This window comes from Suricata suricatta, chromosome 1 (genome assembly GCF_006229205.1).
Source record: "Suricata suricatta isolate VVHF042 chromosome 1, meerkat_22Aug2017_6uvM2_HiC, whole genome shotgun sequence".
In the NCBI taxonomy this organism is placed as follows: Eukaryota; Metazoa; Chordata; class Mammalia; order Carnivora; family Herpestidae; genus Suricata; species Suricata suricatta.
In genome coordinates, this window is record NC_043700.1 from 133429010 (window position 1) to 133449376 (window position 20367).

The 20367-nt window shown below is 38.7% G+C and overlaps 1 protein-coding gene across 1 annotated transcript in view; it reads right to left on the bottom strand.

The window, feature by feature from the left end:
- Positions 1 to 690: 690 nt before the first annotated feature.
- The window catches only part of ANXA3 (annexin A3), a 52508-nt gene continuing 32831 nt past the window's right edge, over positions 691 to 20367 (bottom strand). Inside the window, exons 6-12 of the mRNA XM_029944419.1 lie at positions 16983 to 17062; positions 13830 to 13886; positions 13370 to 13463; positions 11621 to 11716; positions 10647 to 10705; positions 8531 to 8653; positions 691 to 1186 (exon numbers count right to left, since the gene is read on the bottom strand). Coding sequence (XP_029800279.1) covers positions 1127 to 1186; positions 8531 to 8653; positions 10647 to 10705; positions 11621 to 11716; positions 13370 to 13463; positions 13830 to 13886; positions 16983 to 17062 — 569 coding nt within the window. The 3' untranslated portion in view covers positions 691 to 1126. The remainder of the gene's footprint in view (positions 1187 to 8530; positions 8654 to 10646; positions 10706 to 11620; positions 11717 to 13369; positions 13464 to 13829; positions 13887 to 16982; positions 17063 to 20367) is intronic.

Here is a 20367-nt window from a genome sequence, read left to right on the forward strand (position 1 = left end):
TTATTTTACAGATGAGAAAACTTCAGTGTAGCAGGGTTTAGAAGTTTTCAGGGTCACAGAACTGGTGAACGGTAGGGCAGGAAGTCAAAACCAGGTGTGCCGGACTCTAAATCTTTGTGCTTTTTTTTCCTGTATGCAGTCTGCAAACCCCAAAATAAGAAATAAGTTGTCTCTCCTTCTGAAAGTTCTCAGAATGTTTGCCAGTGGAATTCACTGATTAAAAGCTCTGGATTCATATGTCTCTACTTTTATTTCTCATACGTTTATCATTTCTGTTCGAGTCCAGACTAGTAAGTCCAACTGGAAAGTTTTACCTCATATATTTCATATTAGACAAGCCATTTCCTATTAGGTCCCTTTCAAAGATAACATGAAGGATTTTTTTCAACTGCACAGTTTTGCCAACTTATTTTAGAGGAAAAGAAACTTTAAAGAATTGATTCTACATAGCCATTCTGGGAAAGTAGTATTTAGCATGAAACAACCACAATTCATGCTTGCCATTCTGACAGGAAGTGGTTAGATTAATAGTTCGGCAGACATTTTCCAAGGGCTGAAATAACTTATAGGCACTGCCACTCCTCTAGCTTGATCACAGAACGAGCAGGCCAGGATGACATACATCTTCATTTTATTCCTTTCTTAAAGATAAATGTGATTAGCAAGGTAATAGACAAAGTAAGGCAGCAATAGCTTTTATAACAAAACTGTATTTTAAAATATCATTAATTGTTGGTGACGAGGTACAAACAATGTTGATATGGGCTAAAAAACAGACAAATTACCTTTAACAAAGGCAACAATTTTATTAATGCTGCTTTGTGTACACATTCAGTGTGTTAGATTTTGGCAAAGGTTCTTGCTTCCTAAGCTGAAATATAATTTGTGTTGCATTAGTAGATCTGAATACCATTTAAAAATTTCACTTATGAATTATGACATGATGCTGAGATGCTCTATTAGAATCACTTTTTGTTGTTATTATGGAATGATGGAAATGTCTCTTAGGAAAACAGGTTGCTGTTTACACTTGCTTGGACTTTTAAATACTCTGAGAAAGGAGTAGGCAGAGCTGTTGGAAAGGCCCGTCATGGGAGCAGGGACCTTCGGAGACTGCGTTCTTAACTCAGTCATCTCCTCCACAGATCTTCAAGAGCGTGATTTCATAATCTCCAGAAGTATCTGACTGTAAGGAACAAGACCAATGGAGAGAAGGACAGATCGAGCATAAATAATGAGGGGACCAAAAATGAATCAAATACCATAGTCCTAGGGGAATTCAGTGGGGCGAACTGTCCAATTTTGTGAAATGCATCTGTATTTCCGCTATTCATTCACACCTGAGTATAATCATGATCCAGCCTAACATCTTCTTTACAATATGTAATGTTTAAATTCTTCCTGATTCATGGCAGTTAAATTTCAATTTGGATTTGAAAAATAAGATTACATAAATTATATAACATTACATAATATTACTTTTCTAACAAAACTTTAAAAATGAAAATCTTAATACTATTATATTCATATTCATCAAACACTTGCTCTTCTAAGGGTTAACTACTTTAATCTTATCAACCTTGTAACTATGCAGTAGGTATCCTACGTATGTCCATTTAATAGATAGGTAAGATGAGAAAAACAGAGGTTAGAAAAATCATAATGAGAATAACGAACAGGTAGATTCAAACCGAGATGGCCTGGCCCCTTAACACCATACCATATTGCCAGACTTAAGAAAGCGAAGGGAACTACATTCCCAAAGAGTATGCCTCTCAGTTCCTTTCCCCTAGGCTAAAAGATCTTGGTTCAGACAGACACCATGTGAGACTGAGGCTTAATGTACAAAGATGCAATGTTTGCTACATAAAACAGGTAAAACTTTTGCATAGCACTGGAGGTAAAAGCACTGGCTTTTAATCTAGGCTGCCTAAAATCTTCACACTATTCTCATTTTATTCAAGGAAACTCAAACAGTGAGCACTTATTATCACTTACGTTTCACTTCAGGATAAATATTAGAGTAAGCAGTAATGCAAAAGACACAATTAAGAAAGGTTATTTAGAGAAAAGTTTATGCATTGCTTTCACAATGAGACACAACAGGCATTAGTATACATTCTCTTGTTTTATATAGACTGTAGTTCTTCCTCTATTGGTTTTTCCCAGTTTTGCTCTGCTGTATGTAATAATCTCTGGAACTGTGGATAAACCAACAATGCTCTCACCGTGTATTAAAACAGCTCCCTTTACTATCTCTGACCAAGTTGTAAACAATGTTTAGCAGTTCTATTAGTTAGAAGAGAAAATACATCGAAGTAGGTTAACACAGAGCTATATATAAAACACTGATCCACTCTCGATACCAAACCAATGTTCATCCTTTCTTCTACCTTTGTACCTTTATGCTTTCTAGTAAAATAGCTATTCTATGGATATGGTATTTTAGAAATTTTATTAATACAAAAATGTTAATGTATTTTCAAAACCTTTGAATATAATTTATGTCTTCCTAATTAGGTCATATTAACTGCTCTTAAGAAGTTCAATGTCTCTGTTGGTGTATTTTTAACAGTGGTATCACTGATTCTTCTCCCAACTTCTATCCCATCTTTTATTCTCCACATTGAATTCATCTTGCCAATTATTTCTTTGCAGTGGTTTTTAAATTATTCCTTTTTCCATTCTGACCATGACAAATCTACTTTAGGCTCCCATCTCTTGTCACTAGTTTCCTTGGCTCTAGATTCATCACTTGTACTCTCCAACTGTTAATTCTTATTGTTCTCAATTCTAAGCTTTTCTCTCTTTTGTATTTCTTCTCTTCTGTACTCTTATCTATATTTTCTCCTTATTTTCATTCATGTCCAACTATTCAGTAACATAACTGACTCAGAAAACAGATCTCATACCACTAGCTCCTGACCTGACAATTCCACTTACATGTTTCAAAGACATCTCTAACTTAACATATGCAAAACAACTCATGAACTTCTCCCCCATTTCCAAAGAGAAAAGAAAAAACAAAAACAAAACAACACCAAAAAAACACCCGAAGCCTGACCTTCTTGCAAGGATTGGTGCCACAATCTGTTCCCGAGTTAGAAACCTGGAAGTCAACCTTGACACCTTTTCTTTTTTGTTCGTTATATCAAGATAATGCACCAAAGTTTTAATTCCTAAATATCTTTTGAGTCTTTGCTCTTTGACCTCTTTGCATTATTACTTTGCATTACCTAGTTGTAGCAGCTCCAATATGACTAATAAAATAACCCAGCACCTCCAAATCTCTCCCTTTTCTCTCCAATTCATTGTCCATGATCACAGGGATCTTTTCAAAATGTACTTCTGATCATGACACTATGCACTTAAATGGAAAACTCTTCAATGTTCTTAGGCTCAAGCAAAATCCTTAAAGGCTGACAAATGGTCCTGAGTGATCTGGTCCCCCCCGCCCCCTCCAGCCTTATTTCTCGTTATGTTTCCTTACCACGAGGTCTTTCCCCTTGTAATTCCTTTTTCTTTTATTAGAATACTTTACTGATTCTCTGACCCCACAAACTTTGTCTATTCAGTTTTAGACCTCAATCATAACTTTCTCATGGAAGATTTTCCTATAGGTCAAATCCTTCTATCCTAATGGTCTGACAGCACTATATCCCTTTCCTTTACATTTAACATAGTTGTAACTTTACATTTATTTGTAATTCCATAAGATCAGGAAACTTTTTTTGCTTTGCTTGTAATTGTTACTCTGAACCAGGTACATTATATGCATTTAGTAGAAACCTCTAACTGGATGAATGAAATACGAATTCTGTGACCTCAAAATCCTCTTTCACCTGATTTCATCTTGCCAGTTGGATTTTATTTTTCAATACTCTCCAGGATAGATGCCCTAATCAATCAAGTGCCTTACTACTTCTCTCCCTCCAACTGCTAACCATACATACGTTTCCAGACACTCACCTGAGTCCCTGTAGAGCAGCATGGCACCTGGCCCACAGGAGACACTCCACACAGGCTTATTAAACCTGAAAGGCTCAAGATCATTTCCCCAAGAAACATTCCCTATCTAATTCCAAACTTCTTTGCTCTGAATTCCTGTGTTGCTATCCTCTGTACCACACAATCTAGCATTTAACTGTATGTTGTTTGATATTATCTTCTTCTAATTGTCTTACTTATGTTCACTTCAAGTCTCCACATAGACTATGAATTGAGGATGGCTACTCTGTTTTCCATTAAAGACCTTGGAATTGTACTATTTATTAGATAGCTACTTAGATTGTTGCTCAGTGAAATCTTATTAGTGTAATTTTATCCAAATTTTGTATTAATGTCTTATTACTAAGTAATGAGAGGGACACATTTGTTTTTCACCTACTCTCTTTCTCTTCTCCTCTACCCCACCAACCATCAACACCAGAAAAGTGTTAATAATCAGAAAATGTCCAAACTATAGGCAGAGGAAGAGGAGGCAGAACCAAAGGTCAGGTGCTATGCAAAATGGAACTCTAGCTCCTGAATTATGGAAATTTAAACATTAAAAAAATCCTATGTGCCAGTATTAAAAATATAATGAGATTACTTAATAATAATGTTATAATTAATATTATACTTAATATACATTTGTTTGTCATTTTTGGAATGTGACTTGTGCTTCTGAAGTTTTATTTAAAAATGCTTCCCCTGCTCCTGGGTCACAAAGGTAATTCTTATATTTTCATTGATTGACTTTATAATTTTATCTTTTATCTTTGGGTTTTTAGTTCATCTGCATTTACCAGTGATATGAGGCTGGACAGAATCCAGTTCTATTTTTCATTATAGAATCAACCAGATTTCCCAATACATTTCTACTAAATAATCTGTCCCTTCCCTACTGATTTTTAAAAAAATTTTTCCTGTTTTTTATTTATTTTTGAGAGACAGAGAGAGACAGCATGAGCAGGGAAGGGTCAGAGAGAGAGGGAGACACAGAATCTGAAGCAGGCTCCAGGCTCTGAGCTAGCTGTCAGCACAGAGCCCGATGTGGGGCCCGAACCCACGAACCATGAGATCATGATCTGAGCCAAAGTGAGATGTTTAACTGACTAAGCCAAAGCCAGACACTTAACCAACTGAGCCACCCAGGCGCCCCCCCTTTCCTACTGATTTATGGTGTCCCCTCTATCCTATGAATTTCCACAAGCAACTGGATTTGTCTTTAAGGCCTCCATTCTGTTCCATTGCTTAATTTGTCTGTTCTTATTCCAAGACTACACTTAAAACAATTAATAATGGCTTTGTACCATGTTAGTCTCTAATAGGACTAGCCCTTCCCCTGTTTTTACTCTTCTTTATTATTTTTTTAAGTTTATTTATTTTTGCGAGAGAGAGCACAGGCAGGGGAGGGGCAGAAAGAGAGAGAGGGAGACATAGAATCTGAAGCAGGCTCCAGGCTCTGAGCTGTCAGTGTAGAGCCCGACGCAGGGCTCAAACCCATGAACCATGAGATCATGATCTGAGCCAAAGTGAGATGTTTAACTGACTAAGCCATCCAGGTGCCCCTTTACTCTTCTTATTTAAGGTTAATTAATCATGACTCTTTATTCCTTTGCATAAACATTAGCATAAGTTAACAAGTTCCTCAAAGAAATCTAGCTGCAATATTGATTGAAATTGCATTTGATTTATATAGCTTATTTTGAGGAATAACTGACATTTTTACAATATCCTATCATGGGGATAGGAACTATCTCTCCACTTATTGACATATTTTATGGTGTTTAGAAGAGTCTTAAAGTTTTCTCCATACAGTTATATAGTCTTGGTCAAGTGAATTCCTGGATAATTTAGTTTTTTGTTTTTATTATGAATGGTATCTTAATTTTGATTGTATAGTGTAAGAAGTACTATTAACTTTTACAGGTTAATCATTAGCTGGCATCTTTGCTGAGTTTTTATTACTGGTAATAATTTACAATTCCTGTTGATTTTTCTAGAAAGATGATTGTATCTACTGAAAATAATGGAAGCTTCAACTCTTCCCTTTCAATCTTTACACATATTTTTTCTTCCTTTCCAATACTGTCCAAAACCCCTAGTTTCTGTAAGATAGCATTAAGGTATATTAATGGTAGTAGTAGCACAGTATTTATTTGTATATAGGGAATATTATTGTTCTGATCCCTATCTTAAAGGAACTGCATCTAAAGTTTCTCCACCAAGTGTAAGCACATATTAGCTATTATATATTGTTATGTAAGCTTTACCAATTTAAGGAGGTTTGCTTCTATTCTTAATTTGGTAAATGACTTTATCATAAACAGGTATTGAGCCTTTCCAAAAGTGTTTTCTGCAAATACTGAAATAATTATATAATTATCTTTGATGTGTGTGCAATGTGGGCAATTACATTTGTTAATTTCCTAAGGCTGAGCCATTCTTTTATTCCTGGATTAAACCTCACTTCATTTTGATGTGTTATTTTTTTTTAATAAACTGATATAGTCTGTCAACATTTTACTCTTTGCTATCTATGTTCATAAGTGAAATGAATATGTAATTTTCTTTATCTTATACCTTTGGAATCAAGATTACACTAAATTCATAAAATGAACTAGGAAGCTTTCACTGTATAAGATTTGTTCCTTGAAAGTTTGGTGAAGTTCACCTGTGAGTCTTTCCAAGCCTGGGATTTGGGGGGAGGGAGGTCTTTGACCTTTTAAAAATTTGTTTTATAGTTATTGATTATTGAAATAGTTTAATTAAGCTCTCTATTTTTTTCTCTGATCCAACCTTAACATCTCATAAAAAAAATGTACCTTAGGTGATAGAAATGAAGAAACCTTATGTAATTTTAAATTACAAACTGAATTCTTTAGCCATGGATTTTTCTTTTCTATCAAGGCAGGCATAGGTTAGATATTTCCTAATATAATAAGCCTCAATTAGCCAGACTACTGCGAGAGGGAGAACTAATGGTTAATCTAATTTTCCAGTTTGCTGAGGGTGAACTGAAGGCCTTCTTTATGTTTCAACCTTGTTACTGGCAATCTTTATAAAATGTGTGAGTCTACTTTTCTGCCGTAGTAAGTACAATGTGGTTAACATTATTAAATCTTTCTGTGTTGATTGAAACTATTGTGATGTGTCAGAATCGATTCAAACTGCACTGAGTGTGAACTGATGAAATCTGTGCTAAGCCCCAGGCACAGTCTGAGAGCTGCCTTGTTGAATAAGCTCCCCGATTTCAACTTCAGCATGCATCTCCTTCTGCAATGGTTTAGTGTAAAAACAAAAGCTCTGGCTGAAAGAAACAAAGGATTTGTTTTGGTGAATGAATCTAGCTGACTACATGATGTGCAAAGGGAAGTCCACTGGTAACATTTACCAAGATTAAAAATGTATTTACATCTGCTCAGCAATCCTACTGCCGTAAGGGGATGTACTCTTAGACACGCTTGCACCTCATCGAATTGGGTATGCATATCACAACACTGTTTAATTGTTTATAACAGCAAGAAACTGGAAACATCTATTGATACGGTGGGTGCAAATACATAAACAATGGAATGAAGTGCAGTTGTTTTAAAAACAATGAGAAAACTTCCTATAAACTGAAATGAAAGAGCTCTAGAGTGCAGAACCATGCTCTCTGTATTTTGAGTAAAACAAGAGATTTAACTATGCTGCACGTCTGAAATGAATAGGATGTTGTACGTCAACTGTACTTCCAGGAAAAACAGGAAATTTAAAACATGCACTTTTCTTTATTCTATTGTCATAAAGAAAAATTGAAATAAATAAAAATACTACAATATAAAATATAGGTAACTCACTTGCATATATAATTCACAAAAGAAGAACCATTAATTAATGGCCACTAAACCTAAAAGAAAATGTTGAGTGTCTGTTATGTGCCTGGGGTTTTGGAGCTGAAAAATAATCACTATCTTTAGGAGACATTTTGTTACCACTATTATTTATTTGTTTGTTTATTTATTCATTTGTTTATGCTATCACTATTTAAACTTTTTTCAATTCCTCAAGTTGTGCACTTTATTTTTCTTTATTTACTTTAATATAATTTTTTGTCAAATTGGCTAACATATAGTCTGTACAAAACCATGTTTTGGGGGTAGATTCCTGTGATTCATCGCTTACATAGAACACTCAATGCTCATTTAACATTTATTCATTTTTAAGAGACAGAGAGAGTGTGAGTGGAGGAAGGGCAGAGAAAGAGAGGGAGACACAGAATCTGAAGCAGGCTCCAGGCTCTGAGCTGTCAGCACAGAGCCCGATGCAGGGCTTGAACTCACAGACCACGAGATCATGACCTGAACCAAAGCTGGATGCTCAACAGACTGAGCCACCCAGGTGCCCCTCTACTATCACTATTTTAAACTCAGGAAACAGACTGATGCATTGACAGGGAGAGAGAAACTTCAGTCACCCGTCTCTATGTTTACAGAGTATATAGGAAAGAGGAGGAGTAGAGAAAGGTAGTATGTGTTTTGCTGCTTTCAAGAGGAGAACTTACTTTAATTGCTGAATATAGGGAATACCCATAATGCTTCTTAAACTCTGCTCGAATGTCCAAAAGGTCAATTTCTGATCTGGAAACCATTATTCGGTTCAGAGTAAACTCGTCAGTTCCAGCACCCTGTTAAGAAATACAAATCTCAACATATAGATCTATATTTATAGGACATAGATAATGGTGCACAAAACAGGCAGCCACAGTGCTCTTCTTCACCCATTTGTCATCAAACTTTATCATTCAAGTATTCAAGAAATACATATTGAGCATGTACTCTGTGCCATCACTATGCCAAATGTTGAAAACAAAAATGAGATACCCCTTTAAGCTTTCAGTTTTGTAAAGGATGCAGGCAAGCAAACAGGCCATTACAATATAACCCGGCAGATGGAAAATATTGGGTACTGTGGGAACACACCTAAGGAGAGCCTAAGATAGATTAAGAATTAGGAAAGGTCTGTCTGAGAAAGTGGTATTTAGTGGGGCCTAAATATCAGCCACATAAAGACAAGGTAGGGCTCATGTACAAAGGGAAAAAATGTTCCGAGAGACAGCGTGCATGAAGGTTTAGGCCAAGAAAGAATGCCACATTCAAGGATGCATAAATAATGGGGAAGACTAGCAAGTAATGTGTCTATAAAGGCTGGACCCTGTAGACCATGAAATGAAATTCTGACGTTACCCCAAATGTGAAGAACAATTGCAATCTGTTGAACATGACATGTTGAGACCAGATAGGATTTATGTTTCAGGAAATCCCTGTGACAGCACCGTGAAGACGGGATTGCAGGGCAAAAGTGGGATGAAGAGGACAGAGTAAGACTCTGAGCTCTGGTACCCATCCAGGGGTGACCGTGTGACAATGAAAGAACTCATGATGGCCTGACCTAGAATAACGTGGTAGGAATGGAGAAAATGGGTAGATTTAAGAGGTGCTTATAAAGGTAGATTGACAAAACTTAGGGATGTATCCTTTGAGGAGAATGAAGGAGGGAGAAAGTGTAAAATTTCTTGCTGAGCAGGTAAGTGGATATTGACAAATTCATTTCTTCATTCATTGACAAACACTTAACTGAACATCTACTATATACCAGACATTGTTCCATGTACTGTGCATATGGTAGTGAACAGCACAGATTATGCCTCTATTTGCATGGAGTTTACATTCTAATGGATGGAGATGGACAGTAAAGAAAATTAACGTGTTTGTGTAAACAGTAATAAGAATTACATAATGGAGTGTGACTGAAAGGAAGCAAATTGACCTGTTTAGTCAGGAAAGACGTCTCTCAGGAGGTGACCTCAAAGACGAGAAGGAGCCAGCCAGAGGCAGATCTGGAGAAGGTACATTCCAGGGAGAGAGGACAACAAACTCAACGACTCTGATGTAGGGAGACACTTGGCATAGTCAAGGGCAGAAGGAAGGCCAAGGTGGCTGAGGCATAGAGGACAAGGACGGGGTGAATGGTGTTAACTTCAAAGAGTAAGGCAAGGCTAGTTCCTGGTGGGTCCATTCACTGAGGTGACTGCATACAGGACAGGGAGCACCTCTGGGTGAGGTGAGGGACGTGGTGTGTTTACTTTGAACGTAACTTTGAAAGCACATGTGGACCTTTATAGGAAATTTCCAGTAAAGAGACTGAAGTAAGCATCTTCTAATGTGCCAGGCTCAGTGCAAAGGTCTGAAGATAGAAAAGAGCAAGAAAAACAGCTGTACTCAAAGACCTCACCATCTAACAGCAGTAAATAGACAAGGAAATGCAGGGTTTCTATAGCATGAAAGGCTACTGACTCAGCTTGGTTTATTTTAAGGAAGGCAGCCTTAGAGGCCACTGGATCTAATGCGTCAGGCTGGAGCTTGGTGTTCTAAAACAACTTTTATTGCCTGCACTTACTGTGAAGTGAGGGAAATGATTTAGTCAACACATCACTGTACCTATCTCTATAATGATTAGGAAACTTGCTATCTACTATGTGACAAATTAGCAGACAATTTAGCTATAAAAGAGAACTCATCAAAGAAGAAAAGACACATGAAATTCCATCAATATTATGCAATATGTTTTATATTCTCCTTGAGGGAGACTAAGAATGTATATGAAATTTCCAAACCAACCTTTAAAGCTTGATGCAGTCTTTCAGCTAAAAAGGCAGGCATGTTTCTGGCACAATGGACTGTTATAAAAAGCAAAGTAATGTTCAGTTTCATTTAATGGAAATTGAGTTAATCTATGGTAATATGTTTTTTAAAAAGATTCTTTGAGTAACCATCCCACTCTACCCCCGCATCACCACTCACTTTTATTTAGGATGAAGAGGTGAATGCTTCACCTGAATTTCAAAGGCTTATCACATCATGTTTGCATAAAACTCTAGCACAGTAATTATCTTTGCTCACGGAAAAAATAAAACTACCTGCCAAAGAAACTCCCACAGCAGCTGACTCATCTCCAGGTCCCAGACACACCAACACCTACACTGATCACTCCCTGGGGTGTACCTTGCTCTGTTTCTAGAATCTGACTGCTGAGAAATAACTTGGGTCTGAAGAGTGCAGAGAGCTCACTGAGAAGACCCATCCACTTATGTAACAGTGTTATGTGTCTGCTTGTTAATTCACACGTCCCTAGAACAGATGTGGTCTGTGACTGACTTTCTGTTGGATACTCCCAGTTAGCATGGCCAAGGCCCAGGGAGAGACCTATAGCTCTGACCTGGGCTCAGCTTTGGGAGGCCACTGATATCTTCCCAAAATAACCAAATATGAAGAATTGCTAAATTGGCTTAGGTGCTCAGTCTTTCAATAAGCCTCAACAAAAATGGCAATAGAAATGTAATATTTTCATCTTTCAGGGAGTTTACAATCTAAGCATGGTGACAAACTAATAAAAAGTTAAAAGGCAAAGTAAACCCTAAAAAGATAACTGCTTCATGAATCCGTTGAGCGTATTTTGTGCCCCATGGACTGTGCTAGGGGGCATGCGAGCGTAAAGATGGATTAGGCAGGATTCTTACAGGAAAGGAGCTAATCTTCACATCAATTTAAGTCAAGTGCAAAGTAACTCAGTTTATAAACACTCAAGGGCTTACCTATGGCCAGCAGTAAGTCTTCAAAATGCCCAGATAATTCTCCTTTTATGCTGTCCTCAATGTCCTTCTGGCTAATATTTCTATATTCATCAAAAGCTAGAAAGCAGCACCACGAAAATATTTAAAGCATCCCAGCTGACCTCACTTGACTATATTCCAGTTATTTTTATTTGATATGAAGCAAATCAAGTTGTTAACAAAAACTTCTTCAAACCATCAACATTTGGGCATGGAAGTTTTTTCTTTTTCTAAATCATCTGCAATAAAACCTAATCTTCATAGGCAATTTTCTTCAATGATCTCTTTCTCTCTTCTCCCCTCCCCCTTCGCAGCTGCTGGAATTTAAAATTGCCTGAAAGGTTAAATGAAAAATAATTTATCTAGGGGAATCTGGGTGGCTCTGTCAGTTAAGCATCTGACTTCAACTCAGGTCGTGATCTCACAGGTCGTGAGTTGTAGCCCTGCATCGGGCTCTGTGCTGACAGCTCAGAGCCTAGAGCCTGTTTCAGATTCTGTGTCTCCGTCTCTCTCTGCCCCTTCCCCATTTATACTCTCTCTCTCTCTCTCTCTCTCTCTCTCTCTCTCTCAAAAATAAATAAACATTAAAAAAAACTTTTTAAAATTTATCTGGTGCGGTGGGCTACTTTTAAATTATAGCAGCACCTGGAAACAACAGAGTGGTCATTAGTCAAATATGTTTTATCTACTAATGAAATCTTAATTATGAAGATTTCTTTCTGCTGAGTAAGTCATTTCCAAAGGCAGGTTGGCCTACTAACACTTACCAGAAGGCATTCAAATTTCTTGATCGGTTTTTGCCCCAAAACAAAACTCACATATATGTCCCTATTATGTAGGCATACTTTGTAAGCCAAGTAAATTTTGGAAAAAAAATTTTGGAGAGAAATCTAGGATTGTTTGGTTTTTGTGTTTCAAATAAAGATATTAATAAAGCAACTATAATATACTATTACCATTATTTTATAAAATAAGTGAAATTTTAATGCCAAAAATAAGAAAGGGCAATCTCAGAACTAAAATGTCCTGGTAATATCCTTAAGTTTCCTCATTTTTCCATGAACTCAGCACAATCCCCGTCATGCACTGTGGCTGCTCTATCGACTGGCCCCTGGGAGCCACACTCGGATATTCACGGCGAGTGGAGTTCTGGACTTCTGGGTGCGGTTGCTTCCAGACTGTTCAGGGAGATACATGAATGAGGAGGTGGGAGCTTAGCAGTTCCATGTAATAGCTGGTCTAACAAGAGAACTATGCTCCCCTTTCCTCAATTTGCCTTGTATCAGAAAGCTGAATACTCATCCTTATTAATGCATAAGACACCCTCACCCACTATGCCCGGTTTTTCTGCAAAGTGGCTAACTAGGGAAGTGGCTGACTGCATTGGAAACATTGCCTCAGGTTCCTGAATACCACTAGAATACTCCTCTCTCCTCTCACTCCAGAGGGCTCCCCTGTTTTTTGACCTTGCTGCCCTCTCCTGTCCTCTCCCGTCTGTTACCTGTCACTCACTAGGTGATGCTCTCAGCCTCGATGGGAAGACAAGGGTAGTCTTAGTCCTGCCTTGAGCTGGTGCACAGCTCCCCCGTGTTTTTTTCCTGAAGTGTTTATACACGCAAATGGAACAGACTCTGCTATTTTTAGCTTCATTTTCCATAATTTTGTATATTAAGCCCAAAAACATTTGCAAATACAACACAAAGCAAAAAGGACTGTAATGTGAGAACGTACTCAGTTTCAGCTGAGGAAAACTCCTTAAACACAGGATCTCGGTGAATTTATCTTCATCCGTGCCCCATCTATTCTCCCCAGCATTGTAGAGAGTCTGTTGGATAAGAAGGGAGACTTAGGGTGTTATTATGGACACAATCTCTTTCTGTCTCTCTGTCTCTCTCCTCTTCAGAAGGTGGGGGATAAGAAGAGGTGGTCCTTGGTTGGAGAGGTCAGGGAGATAATCTCTTATCCAAGTCTTTCACCGTTTCACTGTTGGCAAACTAGGAATCTAAGAGGGTGGCCTGAGCCCGAAGAATGATACTGAGCACTGGGGAGGGCAGAGGGCGACGGGAGGTGACGCCCAGCCTTTGGGCTTCTCCTTCAGACAGGACGGGAGAGGACAGCCTTCCGTAGTACCACACGAACGAAAAGGGAGTCAAGGGGCAGAATGGTTACAGATGTTTTCTTTATGACTGACCTGGGCATCCTTTTTGGCCAGCTGCTCATCCACCTTTAGGCTTTCATCTCTTCTGCCCTAAACAGAAAAAAAGATGCAAACAAAGGTAGTCCTCTTAAATAAAGAAGGTTCTAACTCTTGGTATACCAATTGGCAGGATTTTTTTAGAGGTTTTTCTCTAGCGCAGGCCACGAAGCACAGAGGAATTAGGTACTAAGGGCTCCCTTTCTGGCTCTGCTACTCATCAGCCATGAAACATGAAATTAATCACATGATTTTCTGAGCCTCAGTTTCCTCTTCTGAAAACTCAGAGATCTCAAGGGAATAAAAAGACAAGCCACAGACTGGGAAAAAATATTTACAAACACATATCTAACACAGGACTTAAATCCAGAATATATAGAGAGCTCCTGGCACTCACATAAAACAATGAAAACCTAATTTTAAAATAGGCAAAAGATCTGCACAGATATACAGCTGGCAAGAAAACACATGAAAAGATGCTCAATACCATGTTTTTAGGGAATAGAAAATAAAAAAATAAGATAAAATACTACTACATACCTATTAGAATGGCTAAAATCCAAAACACTGACAACACCAAATGCTGGAAAGGATTTGGAACAACAGGAACTGTCATTCTTTGCTTGTGGGAAAGCAAGTTGATGCAGCCACCTTCGAACAGTCTGGCCACTTCTTATAAAACCGATCACACTTTAACCATAATCCAGCCACTGTGCTCCTTGATATTCACCAAAACTTAAGTTCACACAAAAACCTGTACATGGCTGTTTGCAGAAGTTTTCATTCCTAATTGCCTAAACTTGGAAGAAACCAAGACGTCCTTCAAAGAGTGAAACAAACTGTCAGCTACACAATGGAATAGTATTCAGCGATAAAAAGGAACAGAGCTATGAAGCCATGAAAGACACTTGGCATGTTACTGAGTGTAAGAAGCCAGGCTGAAGAGGCAACATACTGTATGGTTCCCACTATATGACATTCTGGAAAAGGCACACAGTAGAGACAGTAAACAGACCAGTGTTTGCCAGGAGCTTGAAGGGAGGAAGAGAAGGATGAAGAGCTGGAGCGCAGGAATTTTAGGGCAGTAAAACTGTTCTATGTGATACTGTAACAAGTAGACACATGACATCATACATTTGTCCAAACTCATGAGTGAATCCTAATGTCCACTGTGGACTCTAGTTAATAATAATGTAGCAGTGGCCATCCACTGACTATAGTACATCACACTCATGCAAGATACTAATAATGGGAAACTGTGAGGAGCATAAGTGAACTCTGTACTTTCTGCTCCATTTTTCTAGAAGTAGAAAACTGATCTGAAAAATAAAGTCTATTAAAAAGACTAAACCCTTTAAGTTTTCCACCGACTCTAACACTGCGGGTTCTGGAGCTGTGTGTGTGCTCATGCACAGAAACTCAGCACACTACAGAAAGATGGGGGACAGGAAAAGAGGATTGCCAGAATTATTTAGAAATTTTTAGGTGAATGAAATGTTTGGCCATAATATCTTTAAAATGCATTTATTCCCATTCTCAAACAATAGGTCCTTGTGTGCCTGTCTGATTTACACATGGTTTCTTTTATTTTCCTTTTGAGTGCTGCTGCCACTCCACTCTTAGTGTGCCTTTTTGTTCTGTTTCATCGTGCACTCTGCTCCGGGGCACCTGGGTGGCTCAGCTGGTTGAGTTTCCGACTCTTGATTTCGGCTGAGGTCATGATCTCACAGCCTGTAAGTTCGAGCCCTGCATCAGGCTCTGCACTGACAGTGCGGAACCTGCTTGGATTTCTCTCTCTCCCTCTCTCTCTGTCCCTCCCCGGCTCTCTTTCTCTGTCTCTCAACACAATAAATAAACTTAAAAAAAAAAAAAGAAAAATGCTGACTACCAACGGTACTACTAATAAGCCGCCGTCATCTCGCCTTGATCACTTTTTATGTGCTATGTACGCCACACGCAGGCGCACTCTCTCTTAATATCTTCACAACACCCTTGAGGTTGGTACTACTATTATTTTAATTTTGCAGATGTGAAAACAAAAGCTTTAAGGCTTAAAGTAACTTGTCCAAAGCTAGTAAGCAGCCGAGGAGCGTGAGAGGCCAGGGCAGTTTGACTCTAAACACCTGGCCCAAAGTCCTACTCCACCCTGCCCCGTGGAGGCTGGGTGCTCCCGCACGTGCACAATGTGTGTGCACTCTTGCACACAAACCCGTGCGAGTGTGTGTTTGCAGCAATGCCTCAACAGTTTGGCTTTGTTGGTTTGACCTTTAAGGTTTTCACCATTTAAAATAACCGAAACCATGTTGAGGATAAACTGTTTTCTTGTGGTGTAATGCCTCGCTTTGACGAGTACTGTTTCTACCCTCAGGCTGAGACCAGCATTGGGACTTTCTCACATGTTAAGAGCTGTGTAAATCTGCCGAAACAGGCCAGTAAGACATGGCTTAAATCGCCTTTCTTGTACATATATGTGGTTATAGTTCACCCTTGACCTTGGCACCTTTATTATAAAGTCATGAGCCTCTTAAAAAGAGAGAGCTAGATGTGGCCTCATTTGGTCACATGCCGATGAATGGTTTAGCAACTCTTCCAAAGGTGGCACCAATAAAGTTGCAGCAAGTCGGGTTTTTGTTTGTTTTTGTTTTCTTATCTTTTTTTAAAGGCATTAAAAAAAATTTTTTTTTTTATTTTTGAGAGAGAGGGAGAGACAGAGTGCAAGCAGGGAAGGGGCAGAGAGAGAAAAGGAGACACAGAATCCAAAGCAGGCTCCAGGCTCTGAGCTGTCAGTACAGAGCCTGACGCAGGTCTGGAACCCATCAACCGTGAGATCATGACCTGAGCTGAAGTCAGACGCTTAACCAACTGAGCCACGCAGGCGCTCCACTGCAGGTCTTTTTTTTTTTTTAATCCAGAGACTGATATACCCATTTCTGAAGAAAATTTTTCTGTATCATGCTTCCTACTTAATTTAAATACCAACAAAAGATATATATATTCCTTGGAGTCCAGAAATAAAAAATATAAAACAAATGTATTATTTTACAAGGAGAATTGCAGTCTCATTGTCTCAGTTTAGTTATTTTTAAACTCTTTAAAAATTATCATTGAGCATGTAGCTTATTGGGCAGTTAAGAAAAAATAAAAACTTACATCTGCCAAAGTCAACAGAGCTTTCCGGAAATCGCCAGATGTTTCAGAACTAATGTCATCTCCAAGACTCTTCTTATATACTGAAATCAAATAAGAATACATTAAGCCTGACAAACTGAAAACCATTATTACAAAACAGAGAACAGCTTAAATGTTAACACTGGCAAGGAGTGAGTACCTGATAAAATAAATCTTACCTCTTTTCTTTAACTTCCTGGTTTCTTCTTATGTGGATATATTTTTCTCATAACCATTACCATAGGATGTGTGGTGGTAGATGCATAAGAACAGAAAGAATTGCCCTTTTGGGTCAAATCATGGTCCACTTTGTCTGACAGTGGCACTAAAGTATAATGGAAAAGCTGGGGTGGGCAAGCTGCTAGTGTGCCTTCTAATTACTGTTTTCTTCTTCTTCAGTACTAGAACGTGGACCTGAGTAAGACATAATTCACACTACTTAAAGACTACATTCTCAGCTCTTCTTTTATCTGGGTACAGCTCTAGGACCAAGTCCTTGGCGATGAAATACAGGCACATACATGACATTGCTGGGAAATCTCCTTCAGGGATGGCTCATGCCGTCCCTCTAGCAAACTGCCTGGAATGCAGACTGACACCTGGAGGTCAGGCAACCATCTTGGACTCTGAAGAGAAGATTCCACATTAGCAACAGCATCAAAGGAAGCAAGAGGGGCCTGGGTTCCTGAGAGTGTTGAGGAACTATGTTGCCAGTTCTAGTATTACCTGTCTCCGACTTCTACATAGGAGAGAAATACATTTTTATCTTACCTGAGCCACTGTTATTTTTTTGTTTTATTGAACCTAGCCTTAATTGTAATGTATACACCTAGACTGTATTATCTGAGATCTCTCAAAAGTGAGAAAACCTCCCTAAAATATACTGTTTCCCCATGACAGCTGCCAGTTGTGTGTTCACATATTTTAGGACTGACTAGTGGTAGCCACTCTTGCATAGCCCGTGTTGTGCAATGTCCATTGACTTTAAAGCTCTTTTTCGCTCCAGCCATGAGGGAGTGATTCACTGGCAGCCGCTACACACCTGGATGTCGCTGACACCAAGTAGCTTTTCAAACTCTGCCTGCATCATTCCCAAGAACTCTCTGGTCATATGAAGGTGTGTCCTTTTAAATCAACAGAAGACGATACTAGAAGGTGATGTGAGATTGTCTAATAGCAAGAACTGTGTTGAAATAGACACTTTTCCAGCATGATTTTAGTATGTCTTTTTTTTTTTTTTTTACAAAATCTATAATTTTTCAAAGCAATTCAAATAAGCAAAATTCATTAGGAATGTAAGTTATTTATCTAAGTAATAATAACACTCAATAGGCATTATTTTATCTAACAGTTGTGATATTTTATCTATTCTTCATTCTAACTGCAAAACAATTTTTTATTTTAAAAATATCCAGTCAAAGAATAAAGCTCTTGCTTGTTAGAATTTGGGGAAAGTATAATTTCTAATTTTAGAATTACCTAATAATATTTTAATGTCATCTCATTAAGCCTTGTCATGCCTCCATTACCCCAGATACTTTCCAGGAAATTAGACAAAAAAAAAGAAAATTATTTCAGTTCAAACTGACAACTCTTTTATGCATTTTGAAACACAACAGAGTATCGAAAAACAAATACAATGTTTTGATAGTGCAGGAACCTGAATCAGAACTGAGTTCTTGATCCCTGATTCAATATTCTGTCATATGCCATTATCTTTAAAATACTAGAGGGGTGCCTGGGTGGTTCAGTCAATTAAAGTGTTCAACTTTTCATTTTGACTCAGGTCATGGTCTCCTGGTTCATGAGATGGAGCCCCATGTTGGGCTCTGTGCTGACAGTGTGGAGCCTGCTTGGGACTCTTGTTCTCCCTTTCTCTTTGCCCCTCTCCCACTTGCACTCTCTCTCTCCCTCTCAAAATAAATAAACACTAAAAAAAAAAAATAAAACAGTAGAAAAAGTTCAGAATTCAGCTATTTAGACTCTGTCATGTCATTGTACTGGCCACACAATATGCCAGTCCTATTATGAGAGCCAAGATGGTAGCCAACTTTGATGGATTTTGTATGCATGGGACACCACTTCACATTATATGACATTGTCACTCTTGCTACAACTGACCGCCAGAGGGTTGGCATCTGACCATAGGTGGCCAGCAGCCTAAGAGGTGACCTGGTGGGGGAACGTTGCCTCAAATAATGCTCTCTATTAGATGGCGCTTTCCTGAGCCCACTGAATCTTCTCTTAGGGAGTGAGCTGCACAGAAAAAAAGTCAAAGACATTACAGTAACAAAGAAGTGGAAAGCCCTTAAGGAATAAGGTACAAAACAGAAGCCAAGAAAAACCATAAACCATGGGGACAAATAAAAGCCTATGTAGACACACACCATGTGGTAAGAGAAGAGAAGCTACTTGGTGCTGTCAAGAACAGTAGAAGAAGAAGAAAAAAAAATAAAAAACAAAAACAAAAAATAGTCAAAGCAGAAAGAGGGAGGAAGGAGCTCCTGTAACAAAAACATCAGCACAGGGAGCAACGGATGCCTGATGCTGAGGGAGGGACAAGATGGCTGAGTCCCCAGAGGAGTGCTGTGTCCTGAGTCTCTGCACAGCTTGGCTACACATCATTAAGACTGTTTTCTTCTTTTACTTCTAATGTGTCATTAACCCCTATTAATCAAGGTAACCTAGATGCTGTTCATTCCTTATAGCCTTAGAGAGCTTATCTTATGCAGATCCAGGGGCCTCTGATAACTTTGAACTATTCCCACAGTTCATATCTTCAAAACAACAGTCCTAAAGGCTCGACCTTTCGCTTGGCTCTTATCACAACACTCTCAGTCTTGAAGATATTCATTCAATGAAAACTGGAATTTATTCCCCACTGTTCTGGGCATTGGAGCTACAGCAGTGAACAAAACCAGACAAAGTTTCTGCCTTCATAGAGCTTAGCATCTTAGCGTTGTTTATTCAAAGACACTGGACCCCAGAGATCCATCAAGTGGCAGGTCAACTCACGGAGCAGTACCTCTTCTAAGAAATACCAGGAAGTGACAAGACACCTTGGGATACAGCCTCCAGCTCAGATGATTTTTTTATATGCAAATTTCATTGAACTGAGAGAACCAGATATTTTAAACACCTATAATGTACCCACTTGTGGCTATTATTAAGCAATTATCTCATCTACTCCAAATTCAGCCTTCTATATCTTGGTTTGTGGAGCTAGGATTGGGGTGCTGCAAATTACACTTGTCTTGTGTACCCTCTCCCCTGCCCCAACTCCCTGTTCGGTCCACTACCGGGGAAGGGGGCGGGTAGAGGGAGACCGGAAGGCAGGGGAGAGGAGAACAGGTTAGTTGTTTGCTAC